A 12,500-nucleotide genomic window follows, 5' to 3' on the forward strand; every position below is an offset into this window, starting at 1 on the left:
CACACAGACACAGACACAGACACACAGACACACACACAGACACACACACACACAGACACAGACACACACACAGACACAGACACACAGACACACACACACACAGACACACACACACACAGACACAGACACACACACACAGACACAGACACACAGACACACACACAGACACAGACACACACACACACACACACAGACACAGACACACAGACACACACACACACACAGACACACACACACACAGACACAGACACACACACGAACAGACACACACACAGACACAGACACACACACAGACACACACACAGACACAGACACACAGACACACACACAGACACAGACACACACACACACACACACAGACACAGACACACAGACACACACACACACACACACACACACAGACACAGACACACAGACACACACACAGACACAGACACACACACACACACACACAGACACAGACACACAGACACACACACACACACAGACACACACACACACAGACACAGACACACACACAAACAGACACACACACAGACACAGACACACACACAGACACACAGACACACAGACACACACACACACAGACACACACACAGACACAGACACACACACAGACACACACACAGACACACACACACACACACACACACACACAGTCAGCATCTCTCAGCTCAGAGCCTCAGGTGCACATCTGATGGGGTCCAGCCTCACCTCCTGAGTTCAGGTAGCGTTTCCCAGACTGCACCTCGGGGTATTTGGACGCCAGACGCTGGTCAGGCCAGCAGAAGCCCTCGGCTGAGAAAACCACTCGGTGACCCAGGCGGGAAAACTTGAAGAGCAGCTCCTCTGGACCTGAGGCGAAGATGACGTCGTAGCTGCAGACACAGAGAGAGGCGGTGAGCTCAGGAGGACCAACTGGGTCCCTCCGTTGGTCCCAGGATTGTCGTCTAGCAGCTCCTACACCACGCCTAAGACAATCCAAACTCTGTTCATGTGTCGTCCCACGATGGTGGAATGACCTACCGAGCGCTACCAGAACAGGGGCGTCCCTGTCTATCTTCAAGAAGCTCCTGAAAACCCAGCTCTTCAGAGAGCATCTCCTATCCCAGCACTTACCTTGTACTTCCCTACCCCCTCTATCTCTGCACTTTATCTTTCTGCTCTTCCTTCTATGCCTGCAGTCTGTGAGGCTGATCAGGTCAGAGCCTCAGGTCAGGGCCTCAGGTCAGAGCTTCAGGTCAGAGCCTCAGGTCAGGGCCTCAGGTCAGAGCCTCAGGTCAGAGCCTCAGGTCAGGGCCTCAGGTCAGAGCTTCAGGTCAGAGCCTCAGGTCAGGGCCTCAGGTCAGGGCCTCAGGTCAGAGCCTCAGGTCAGGGCCTCAGGTCAGGGCCTCAGGTCAGAGCCTCAGGTCAGAGCCTCAGGTCAGAGCCTCAGGTCAGAGCTTCAGGTCAGAGCCTCAGGTCAGAGCCTCAGGTCAGGGCTGTGACCTCAGATCATGTGACCAGTTCAACCCTCCCTGGGTTTTGTCTTTCAGGCTCTGATTGGCTGTTGCAGCTGCTGGTCGCTGTGCTACATTTACAGCCCACTTCTTTGTTTTCCCTGAAAAGGAAGATGCTCTCTGATAAAGAATGTGCTCCGTGTAGCCTGGGCTACACCTGAGCTGCAGCCGTGACAGCGCAGCATTGTCCTCAGGTGTGTGAAACTGGCACAGGTGAGTCAGATTCTCACCGGACGAAGAAAACAAGAACCAAGAGAGGCAGACAGGTGAGGAACAAAGAGAGGCAGACAGGTGAGGAACAAAGAGAGGCAGACAGGTGAGGAACAAAGAGAGGCAGACAGGTGAGGAACCAAGAGAGGCAGACAGGTGACAGAACCAAGAGAGGCAGACAGGTGAGGAACCAAGAGAGGCAGACAGGTGAGGAACAAAGAGAGGCAGACAGGTGAGGAACAAAGAGAGGCAGACAGGTGACAGAACCAAGAGAGGCAGACAGGTGAGTCATGTGACACACGGCCAGGTGTGCTTACCTGTCCACGAACATGATCACCAAGTCCTTCTTCTCAGAGTGTTTGAGCAGCTCCTTCTTCAGCCATCTGACCTTCTGACCTCCACCCACCGTCCGAGCCACATCGCCCCCCTTCCAGTCCTCGCCGAGCCCGAGTACCTGCACACCACCATCATCATCATCATCATCACCACCTTCACCTGCTTCCAGTAAAACCCATAAAAGGTTCAGAGAGCCTGACGCTGTCACACAGCCCGGCGGCGGAGGACGGCGTCTGAAAGGAGGGCGTCACCTTCACGCTGTAGTTGAACTCTCTGGCCGTCCTCAGGAACCGCTTGAAGCCGTCCGTGTCCTCCGTTGCCGCGGTGAGCACCAGCAGATTGTCTGTGGACACAATCATCAGCACCTGGATCAGTTCACTCCTTCAGTCATACTCCTGGTCTCTGCTGACCCTCGTTGGATCCCTTCATGTTGCTCGCCGTTTCTCTCGCCGTGCGCACTTATTAAAACCCCCGCCTGCCCTCCCCTCCTCCTACAGCCCTGGTTTTGGGTCGGCCTGAGCCGGTCCTGCGCCCCGGGTGCAGGTCGGTCACCTGAAGACGTGACTCGGCTTTTCAGCCACGGGTCAGGACTCGGGTGTAGGTCACACAGGAAGTGAGCGGGGTGTCCTCGCCGTCCTCTCCTGACTCCGCCCTCCATCACCTCAGAGTGAAATTCCTCAGAGGAGAAAAGGGCAGAAAGAGGAGGAGGAGGGTGACACGTTTCCTCTGTTCTGCCTGAACATGAGCCGGTGTGACCAACACCAGGCTGAGGAGCCGGCGCCGCAGGAACCCGAGGAGGCGTCCAGCGACGGGCCCGAAAGGTCCGTCCACTCTGAGAGAGTCGGCCGTCAGACTCTGAGCTTCCAGGTTGAGGCAGCTGCTGCTCAGCTGTTCAAACACACTCTGAACGAGCCTCAAACAGGAAGCTGCGGCTTTACAGCCAAACGCAGCGAGAAAGACTCAGAGCTCAGAGCTCAGAGCTCAGAGCTCAGAGCTCACCCTGAGCTGCAGGAAGCAGGACAACAAGCCCGGCTGCGTCCTGCAGAGAGACTAACACCCACACGCCAGCTCAGGGGCTCCTGTGGGGGCTCCGGCCTGCCCCCAGGGGGGCTCCGGCTGCAGGGGCTCCGGCCTGCCCCCAGAGGGGCTCCGGCCTGCCCCCAGGGGGGCTCCGGCTACAGGGGCTCCGGCCTGCCCCCAGAGGGGCTCCGGCCTGGCCCCAGAGGGGCTCCGGCCTGGCCCCAGGGGGGCTCCGGCCTGCCCCCAGAGGGGCTCCGGCCTGGCCCCAGAGGGGCAGATATCAGACACCTTAATGCCGAGCTGTGACTCTCTGAACCAATCAGATCGGTGCACACCTGCAGCATCTGTTCCAGGTCAACCTGCAGAACTCATCCACCCTGAGAAAACACCATCAGGAGCTGGAGGTGACTGTCAGCACCACAGACCTTTATTAATGTGCTTAATAAATGCATTTCTTTTATTAATGAGTGGTTACCGGTCACATTAACAGCCACGAGCAGGAAATATTTCACATTTATTCACAACTGACTGGCACTTATCCGATCTGAAAGGCTGTAATTAATCAGCATTTAACATATTTTGGCCTTAAAAATGACAGTAATTCTGAAAAGGTTCAGGTATTAACATGAAACTGCAACATTAACCAAAGAAACGCAGCTCGAAGCCTTAAATTCCTGCTGATTAGCCTCCGGCTCAGTTAAAAGTTTAAGAGCTCATCTGAGTCGCCTCAAACTGTTGCAAACAGAACAAAAGTCCAACCTAATCAGCTCTCTGATACGACTGAGCGCCATAACAAGCTGTGAGGGGTAAGAACAGAGTAATTAGCGACAGTTCGCGCAGAGACCCGGAGCCGCGGAGCTCCATCGGGTCATGGTGGTCCGCCTGGCCGACCACAGGACACTGCAGGGCGGCCTTACCTGGAGAGAGCCTCCGCTGTTCGGCCCGCGCGGAGCTCAAGAAGCAGGCGAGAGCCACGATGCAGAAGAAACGGAAGGACGACATGTTAGCTGCTAATAAAACCGTAAAAAGCTGCCCGGTTCACACTGCCAACCGTTACTTTATCTCCCTCTTTGGGACTACAGCCTTCACCTCATCAGGCTTCTCCTGTGTTCAGATCTCGCGATACTTCGCACATCACGTTATCCCGATGTCAACAAACGCTGGGAAAGGGTATCCAGCCAATGAGAAGCCCAGAAGCTTTGATTGACAGAAAGATTGAGCAATCAACACACAGAAGCGTCTCCACACCAGCCAATCAGATGCCGACAAATGGAAACTACGAAGCAGTGATTCTTTTTCTGTTTTTTTCAAAAGCAGAAACTTCGTGAAAAAGATCTGAATCTTTGCCACGTGTGTGACATTCCACAGAGAAGGAGAGAGTCATACAGACACACCTTTAAGAAATATATATATATGTGTGAGAGAGAGTCTGATGGAACCCAAATAAGTTATATATAAAAGTTATTGCACATTTTACAGAAACTTCTACACTCAAACGGCTCATCGTTACTTTGCCTGATATGTTTGGAATAGTATTGAACTTAAATTGTGATTTTAAAAAGGTGATGACTAAAGATTTAAAATGCAGAAGAACGTGTGCTAACCCACAGCCTGTCCCAGTGTGTTATAAATGCATTATTTCAGTCAGAACAGATGAGACAGAAGCACTCCTCCTCATTAGAAGATATACATGCCTTAAAGATCCAGCTTGAGTCCTGACCCAGAGAGCTGATCCAGCCTCATTTCTTTCCAACTTTCCTGTAACCTTTAAAGTGTCCTGATCAACAGTTCTGCAGCTTTCTGTAACCTTTAAAGTGTCCTGATCAATAGTTCTGCAGCTTTCTGAAACCTTTAAAGTGTCCTGATCAACAGTTCTGCAGCTTTCTGTAACCTTTAAAGTGTCCTGATCAACAGTTCTGCAGCTTTCTGTAACCTTTAAAGTGTCCTGATCAACAGTTCTGCAGCTTTCTGGAACCTTTAAAGTGTCCTGATCAACAGTTCTGCAGCTTTCTGTAACCTTTAAAGTGTCCTGATCAATAGTTCTGCAGCTTTCTGAAACCTTTAAAGTGTCCTGATCAATAGTTCTGCAGCTTTCTGGAACCTTTAAAGTGTCCTGATCAACAGTTCTGCAGCTTTCTGGAACCTTTAAAGTGTCCTGATCAACAGTTCTGCAGCTTTCTGAAACCTTTAAAGTGTCCTGATCAATAGTTCTGCAGCTTTCTGTAACCTTTAAAGTGTCCTGATCAATAGTTCTGCAGCTTTCTGAAACCTTTAAAGTGTCCTGATCAACAGTTCTGCAGCTTTCTGAAACCTTTAAAGTGTCCTGATCAATAGTTCTGCAGCTTTCTGAAACCTTTAAAGTGTCCTGATCAACAGTTCTGCAGCTTTCTGTAACCTTTAAAGTGTCCTGATCAACAGTTCTGCAGCTTTCTGAAACCTTTAAAGTGTCCTGATCAACAGTTCTGCAGCTTTCTGTAACCTTTAAAGTGTCCTGATCAATAGTTCTGCAGCTTTCTGAAACCTTTAAAGTGTCCTGATCAATAGTTCTGCAGCTTTCTGAAACCTTTAAAGTGTCCTGATCAACAGTTCTGCAGCTTTCTGTAACCTTTAAAGTGTCCTGATCAACAGTTCTGCAGCTTTCTGTAACCTTTAAAGTGTCCTGATCCACAGTTCTGCAGCTTTCTGTAACCTTTAAAGTGTCCTGATCAATAGTTCTGCAGCTTTCTGAAACCTTTAAAGTGTCCTGATCAATAGTTCTGCAGCTTTCTGAAGCTCTTTCACAGTTTTTCTTTGGACATTTTCTGCTTTTTGCCTCATTTTCAGTCCTTGTTCCTGAGCATTTTCAGTGTTTTTTCTTTGTTCAGCCACTTAACTCTGACCTTTGAACCCTTCAGGCAGAAAAAAGGCTCCTAACAAGGGATGAACCAGTGTTGTGTCGACACAGAACAGACAACTTAGCAAAGAAGCCATTTTAAACTGGATCTTTAGGCACTTTGTTACCAGCAGCCTGTCACAAAGACACATCATTTGTTCCCATTTCTTTAGCTGCATCTATGAAAAACAGCAAAGAAAACACAGTTTGACAGACAGAAAATAGGATTTCTGCAGCAACAAGGTGATTCCCAAAGAGCTATTAGCTGAAAACTTGGCATATCTCAGCATGGTGTGCAGTGTGTCCTTAAAACATTTGAGGAAACTGGACAAGTGGAGGACAAAAGAAGAAGTGTCAGGCCTAAAAAACTATCTCCAGCAGATGAACAGGATCTGAAAGTGATGTCCTTAAGAAAGAGGAAAAAATCCAGCTGTGACCTGACAGGACCTGAGAGATGCATCTGGACCTTCAGCTGATCCATCTACTGTTGGCCCAAGCCTCATCAGAAATGGGCTCCATGGAAGGGTGGCTGTCAAGAAGCCGTTCTTAAGGAAGGGAAACAGGGAGAAAAGGCTGAGCTGTGCCAAATGACACAAGAAGTGGACTGAAAATCAGTGGCAACAGGTCTTATGGAGGGATGAATCCTCCCCAGAGCCCGGACCTCAACATTATTGAAGCAGTGTGGGATCATCTGACAGAGAACGGAACAAAAGGCAGCCCACATCCAAAGAAGAGCTTTGGGATGTCCTTCAAGAAGCCTGGAGAACTATTCCTGAAGACTCCTTAAAGAAATGACAGAAAGCTTGTCTCAGAGGGTTCAGGCTGTGTTGGAGAATAAAGGAGCTCAGACCAGAGATTCACTTTAAAGCTGCTGAGAACTGAGAAAAACTCTGTTTCTGCCTCAGATTCTGGGTTTATGTTCAGGTTTATATCCAAATACCCCCCCTCCAGATTATTAATCTTGAACAGAGACATGGGAAGTTATTCATGGATACGTTAATCTCCCGCAGTTTACAGCCACGCGCGTGTTCAGGGAACCAGGAAGTCAGCCGCCCTTGTTGCCGTAGCAACGTAACAACGCGGAGCACTTTGGATGCACTTTGGATGCTTTGTAACTGCAGAAACCCGACCCACCTGCGTGATTCAGTGTGTTTTCTGTCTCCAGGAGATGCAGCGACCTCGGTACTTCACCCCCTCCGAGGTGGCGGCGCACAACACCGCGGCCGACTTCTGGGTGTCGTTTCTGGGTAAAGTGTGCGACCTGAGCCCGCTGATGAGCCGCTACGAAGGTGAACGCGGTTCATTTACGGACTGTGGGGGTGTGACTGTGTGCATCAGGTCAAACATGAGCTGGTGTGTGTGTGGGGGGGGGGGGGGGGGGTTTCACAGGTAAACTGCCGACTGTTTTCATGTTTGAGCGCTTTCTGTGTGAGTACCTGGAGTTTGAGGTGGAATATGGCTAAAGAACAGGATGTGTTCATTTAGTAAATCACCCACAGCTTCTGTTTCCCCCCACTCCTCTGGGTGTGGGAATGCTCTGCTGTTCGGGGCGCAGACAGCAGCTCTGTTGGAGCCTGACATCATGTGTGTGTCTGCAGGTGACGCTCTGCTGCTGCCCATCATGGAGTGTGCAGGAAAGGACATCAGCGGCTGGTTTGACCCCAAAACCAAAGATGTGAGTGTTTAAAGTTCCCCGGAAATTAATTTCATGGCAGACAGAATGCAGCTAAGCATTTACATCAGTCCAACCAGAACACCATCAGCCCTCCACCACCCTGCCACACTGTCCTCAGTTTACATGCAAGGTGCCCAGGTCCTGTGGCTGCAGAACCAGCCCAGATCATCAGCTGGTGCCCAGGTCCTGTGGCTGCAGAACCAGCCCAGATCACCAGCTGGTGCCCAGGTCCTGTGGCTGCAGAACCAGCCCAGATCACCAGCTGGTGCCCAGGTCCTGTGGCTGCAGAACCAGCCCAGATCATCAGCTGGTGCCCAGGTCCTGTGGCTGCAGAACCAGCCCAGATCATCAGCTGGTGCCCAGGTCCTGTGGCTGCAGAACCAGCCCAGATCATCAGCTGGTGCCCAGGTCCTGTGGCTGCAGAACCAGCCCAGATCATCAGCCCTCCACCACCGTGCTTGACAGCTGGTATGAGGTGTTTGTGCTGATATGCTGTGTTTGGTTTCCTCCAAACGTGCTGCTGTGCATTAGGACCAAACATCTCCACTTTGCTCTGGTCTGTCCAAAGGACTTTTTCCAGAAGTCTTGAGCTTTGTTCAGATGCAGCTTTGCAAACCTAAGCTGTGCTGCCATGTTCTTTTTAGAGAGAAGAGGCTTTCTCCTGCAGCCCTTCCAAACAAGCCATCCTTGTTCAGTCTTTTTCTAACTGTGCTGTCATGACCTTTAACCTTTAACATGCTAACCGAGGCCCGTAGAGTCTGAGATGTAGCTCTTTTTCACCTTGGGGTGAACTTTAACCTTTAGCATGCTAACTGAGGCCCGTAGAGTCTGAGATGTAGCTCTGGGCTTTTTCACCTTGGGGTGAACTTTAACCTTTAACATGCTAACCGAGGCCTGTAGAGTCTGAGATGTAGCTCTTTTTCACCTTGGGGTGACCTTTAACCTTTAGCATGCTAACCGAGGCCCGTAGAGTCTGAGATGTAGCTCTTTTTCACCTTGGGGTGAACTTTAACCTTTAGCATGCTAACCGAGGCCCGTAGAGTCTGAGATGTAGCTCTTTTTCACCTTGGGGTGAACTTTAACCTTTAACATGCTAACCGAGGCCCGTAGAGTCTGAGATGTAGCTCTGGGCTTTTTCACCTTGGGGTGACCTTTAACCTTTAACATGCTAACTGAGGCCTGTAGAGTCTGAGATGTAGCTCTGGGCTTCTTCACCTTGGGGTGAACTTTAACCTTTAGCATGCTAACCGAGGCCCGTAGAGTCTGAGATGTAGCTCTTTTTCACCTTGGGGTGAACTTTAACCTTTAGCATGCTAACCGAGGCCCGTAGAGTCTGAGATGTAGCTCTTTTTCACCTTGGGGTGAACTTTAACCTTTAACATGCTAACCGAGGCCCGTAGAGTCTGAGATGTAGCTCTTTTTCGCCTTGGGGTGACCTTTAACCTTTAGCATGCTAACCGAGGCCCGTAGAGTCTGAGATGTAGCTCTGGGCTTTTTCACCTTGGGGTGAACTTTAACCTTTAACATGCTAACCGAGGCCCGTAGAGTCTGAGATGTAGCTCTGGGCTTTTTCACCTTGGGGTGAACTTTAACCTTTAGCATGCTAACTGAGGCCCGTAGAGTCTGAGATGTAGCTCTTTTTCACCTTGGGGTGACCTTTAACCTTTCACATGCTAACCGAGGCCTGTAGAGTCTGAGATGTAGCTCTTTTTCACCTTGGGGTGAACTTTAACCTTTCACATGCTAACCGAGGCCTGTAGAGTGAGGGTTCACTGTTTTTCCCTCCCTGCTTCTGTGTTTTGTCTCAGTTTTTGTTCCATAAATAATGACTCGGTGTGTTTTGTGGTGTTGTTGGAGTTTCATCACCTGCTGAGGAGCAGATGATGTTCGTCACGTCCTTTTAAATAAAGCTTTTTACTCCACGTTCGTTTCCTGCTTCCAGTCGTGACCAGGTTCAAAGTTCAAACTGCACATGTAGCCTTTCCAGGCCCTGCTGCCAGAGTGAGGAGTTTAACCATGAATCTAAATCCCCCCGTCCTCAGGTCCTGAAGTACGTGGATCCTCTGACCAGCTGTGTCAGGTATTACACGCCCAGGGGTCGCTTCGTGCACGTTGCGCCCGCCGGCCCTCGCTCTGACTGGGACAGCGACATTGGCGAGCCGTGGTGGAAGGACCGGCGCTACGAGGTGGGGCTGCTGTCTGCTAAGACCAGGTGGATACGAGTCATCAACACGCTGACATCACAGGAGCAGCTGCTGCAGGTGAGTGCTTCAGCCCAGGTGCATTCTGGGTAGCAGGATGACAGCAGTGGCATAAAAAGTGTTAACGCGGTCCTGGTTTCCTCAGGTGTGCGCGGAGGACTCTCTGGAGGAGATCCTGCAGCGTTACCTGCCTCACAACTCTCACGCCCGCAGCTACACCTGGAAGCACCGCGGCGCCATCCTGGACATGAAGAAGACGCTGAGCGAGAACGGCGTCTCAGACGACGACAGCGAGCTCGAGCAGCTGCGACTCGACCGGGACCTCTTCCTCCCCGCCATCCTCCTCCACTTCACCGACGACCTCACCGAGGGAGGCGGGGACCCCGCCCTCTGTCCACGCTAAGGAGGCAGCAGAATAAATGCTCACACCTGACTGATTTGTGAGCTCTGCTGGATGAGAAGCTCCTCCTCCTCATCATCTTTAATCAGTCAGATGAGAAGCTCCTCCTCCTCATCATCTTTAATCAGTCAGATGAGAAGCTCCTCCTCCTCATCATCTTTAATCAGTCAGATGAGAAGCTCCTCCTCCTCATCATCTTTAATCAGTCAGATGAGAAGCTCCTCCTCCTCATCATCTTTAATCAGTCAGATGAGAAGCTCCTCCTCCTCATCATCTTTAATCAGTCAGATGAGAAGCTCCTCCTCCTCATCATCTTTAATCAGTCAGATGAGAAGCTCCTCCTCCTCATCATCTTTAATCAGTCAGATGAGAAGCTCCTCCTCCTCATCATCTTTAATCAGTCAGATGAGAAGCTCCTCCTCCTCATCATCTTTAATCAGTCAGATGAGAAGCTCCTCCTCCTCATCATCTTTAATCAGTCAGATGAGAAGCTCCTCCTCCTCATCATCTTTAATCAGTCAGTTTGAAACTCAGCCGAGCTGTGGGCCCTTCAGCTCCTTCCTCTTTCACACTATCAGAGGAAAGCGGTTCTGGAGGGTAACCACAAAGCGTCTCCAGCTGTTTTGTGCACCTTTGAGCCTGAATCTGAGTCAGTGCATGAAAGGAAAACAACAACTGGGTCAGTTTTACACTTTGGTTCCAGACGGTGTTTTAAACTAAGTTAAAGTTCCAGATTCTGTCATTAAAAACTCTGCAAAGTGAAAGTTGTGTTTTTACTGAGGAAGAAGTTTCTGTGGCTACTTTCTCTGGAGCTGAAAGTTGGTTTAAAGTCAGGATTCGACCACAAACATCTGCATTTTGAAGGCTTTGAGCAGCAACTGGCTGGAGATGAATGTGACACATCATTTATTATCCAGTAAAACAGGAAACAGCTGCAGAGATTCACTCAGAGGGTCTCCATGCTGAGATTAACTGGAGCTACAGTTGGGTCCTTATCTGAGGGTAATTATCCTTGGATATATGGCGGTGAATGAATGGAATCACTGGCACAAAGCAGGTCATACCCCGGTACCATAGGTGGCGCTGTCCCCATTTCAGCTATCGCTAATAGAGCCACTTCCTGTTGAAGCAGGTCATACCCCGGTACCATAGGTGGCGCTGTCCCCATTTCAGCTATCGCTAATAGAGCCACTTCCTGTTGAAGCAGGTCATACCCCGGTACCATAGGTGGCGCTGTCCCCATTTCAGCTATCGCTAATAGAGCCACTTCCTGTTGAAGCAGGTCATACCCCCGTACCATAGGTGGCGCTGTATAAACTCAGCAGGTTCTTTAATCTAAATTTTCATCTAAACTAAAGCTGAAGTAACTGATCAGTCGATCTATGTCACTATTTCATGCAGCTATCCTGACTTGTAACGGCCAGAATTCAGAAATATTTGGCTTTTTTCCTTGACAGCAGTAGTATATGTTCGATATAAACAGGGATTCACAGAAATATCTGCCTAACATCAGTATTTCCTGATATTTGTCGTCTCGAATGTTTTCGACAACACTGCAAGAAGCTAACAGTCAGAGGGTTTATATGATGAGATTAACTGGAGCTACAGTTGGGTTCTGCTCCTTATCTGAGGGTAATTATCCTTGGATATATGGCGGTGAATGAATGGAATCACTGGCACAAAGCATGTCATAAATATAAATATAAACATAAACATGAACATAAACCCAGAATCTGAGGCAGAAACAGAGTTTTTATCAGTTCTCAGCAGCTTTAAAGTGAATCTCTGGTCTGAGCTCCTTTATTCTCCAACACAGCCTGAACCCTCTGAGACCAGCTTTCTGTCATTTCTTTAAGGAGTCTTCAGGAATAGTTCTCCAGGCTTCTTGAAGGACATCCCAAAGCTCTTCTTTGGATGTGGGCTGCCTTTTGTTCCGTTCTCTGTCAGATGATCCCACACTGCTTCAATAATGTTGAGGTTCATGTCTTTAGGAAGTTCTCACATTGATTTCTTTGTGTTTTCATCTTTTAATGTTTAATTTAGTGTAGTTTTCTGCTCCATTAAACCCTATTATGTCTGAACTATGGCAGTGTTTTCATGTTACTTGCTGTTTGAAGGTCATGTGCACGTGAGGCTTGTTTTCTTGGAGCGTTGCTGTGACCCCCGGCGTATATTCGCAGTGTTTGGGGAAGCGATCACCGAGGATCGCTTCCCTACTCGGAGGAAAAGGGAAGCTGTGACCATTTGAGAAACATCATGAAATGTTGAACAGGCACATTTATGAAGT

General features: G+C 49.5%; 2 protein-coding genes across 2 annotated transcripts in view; one reads left to right on the forward strand and one right to left on the reverse strand.

Annotated features, from left to right (window-relative positions):
- plod3 (procollagen-lysine, 2-oxoglutarate 5-dioxygenase 3) overlaps positions 1 to 4,186 on the reverse strand; it is a 34,801-nt gene extending 30,615 nt beyond the window's left edge. Inside the window, exons 1-4 of the mRNA XM_072376130.1 lie at positions 3,983 to 4,186; positions 2,297 to 2,388; positions 2,027 to 2,163; positions 715 to 878 (exon numbers count right to left, since the gene is read on the reverse strand). Of these exons, the coding sequence (XP_072232231.1) occupies positions 715 to 878; positions 2,027 to 2,163; positions 2,297 to 2,388; positions 3,983 to 4,067 (478 nt within the window). The 5' untranslated portion in view covers positions 4,068 to 4,186. The remainder of the gene's footprint in view (positions 1 to 714; positions 879 to 2,026; positions 2,164 to 2,296; positions 2,389 to 3,982) is intronic.
- Positions 4,187 to 7,038: 2,852 nt separating this feature from the next.
- On the forward strand, positions 7,039 to 10,343 carry LOC140281911 (cytochrome b5 domain-containing protein 1-like). The gene is made up of 4 exons (XM_072376422.1): positions 7,039 to 7,226; positions 7,536 to 7,612; positions 9,655 to 9,873; positions 9,959 to 10,343. The coding sequence occupies exons 1-4, from the start codon at positions 7,106 to 7,108 to the stop codon at positions 10,214 to 10,216; spliced, it is 675 nt and encodes a 224-aa protein (XP_072232523.1). The 5' UTR covers positions 7,039 to 7,105; the 3' UTR covers positions 10,217 to 10,343.
- Positions 10,344 to 12,500: the final 2,157 nt, after the last annotated feature.

This window comes from Leuresthes tenuis, unplaced genomic scaffold, assembly GCF_036924035.1.
Source record: "Leuresthes tenuis unplaced genomic scaffold, fLeuTen1.0.hap1 SCAF_22, whole genome shotgun sequence".
In the NCBI taxonomy this organism is placed as follows: domain Eukaryota; kingdom Metazoa; phylum Chordata; class Actinopteri; order Atheriniformes; family Atherinopsidae; genus Leuresthes; species Leuresthes tenuis.

Excerpts from the sequence above, each read along its gene's own strand:
- LOC140281911 (XM_072376422.1), top strand. The coding sequence starts at position 7,106 with ATGCAGCGACCTCGGTACTTCACCCCCTCCGAGGTGGCGGCGCACAAC. Across the intron at positions 7,227-7,535 it reads GCTGATGAGCCGCTACGAAG|GTGACGCTCTGCTGCTGCCC; the intron begins GTGAACGCGGTT and ends GTGTGTCTGCAG. Across the intron at positions 9,874-9,958 it reads CACAGGAGCAGCTGCTGCAG|GTGTGCGCGGAGGACTCTCT; the intron begins GTGAGTGCTTCA and ends TGGTTTCCTCAG.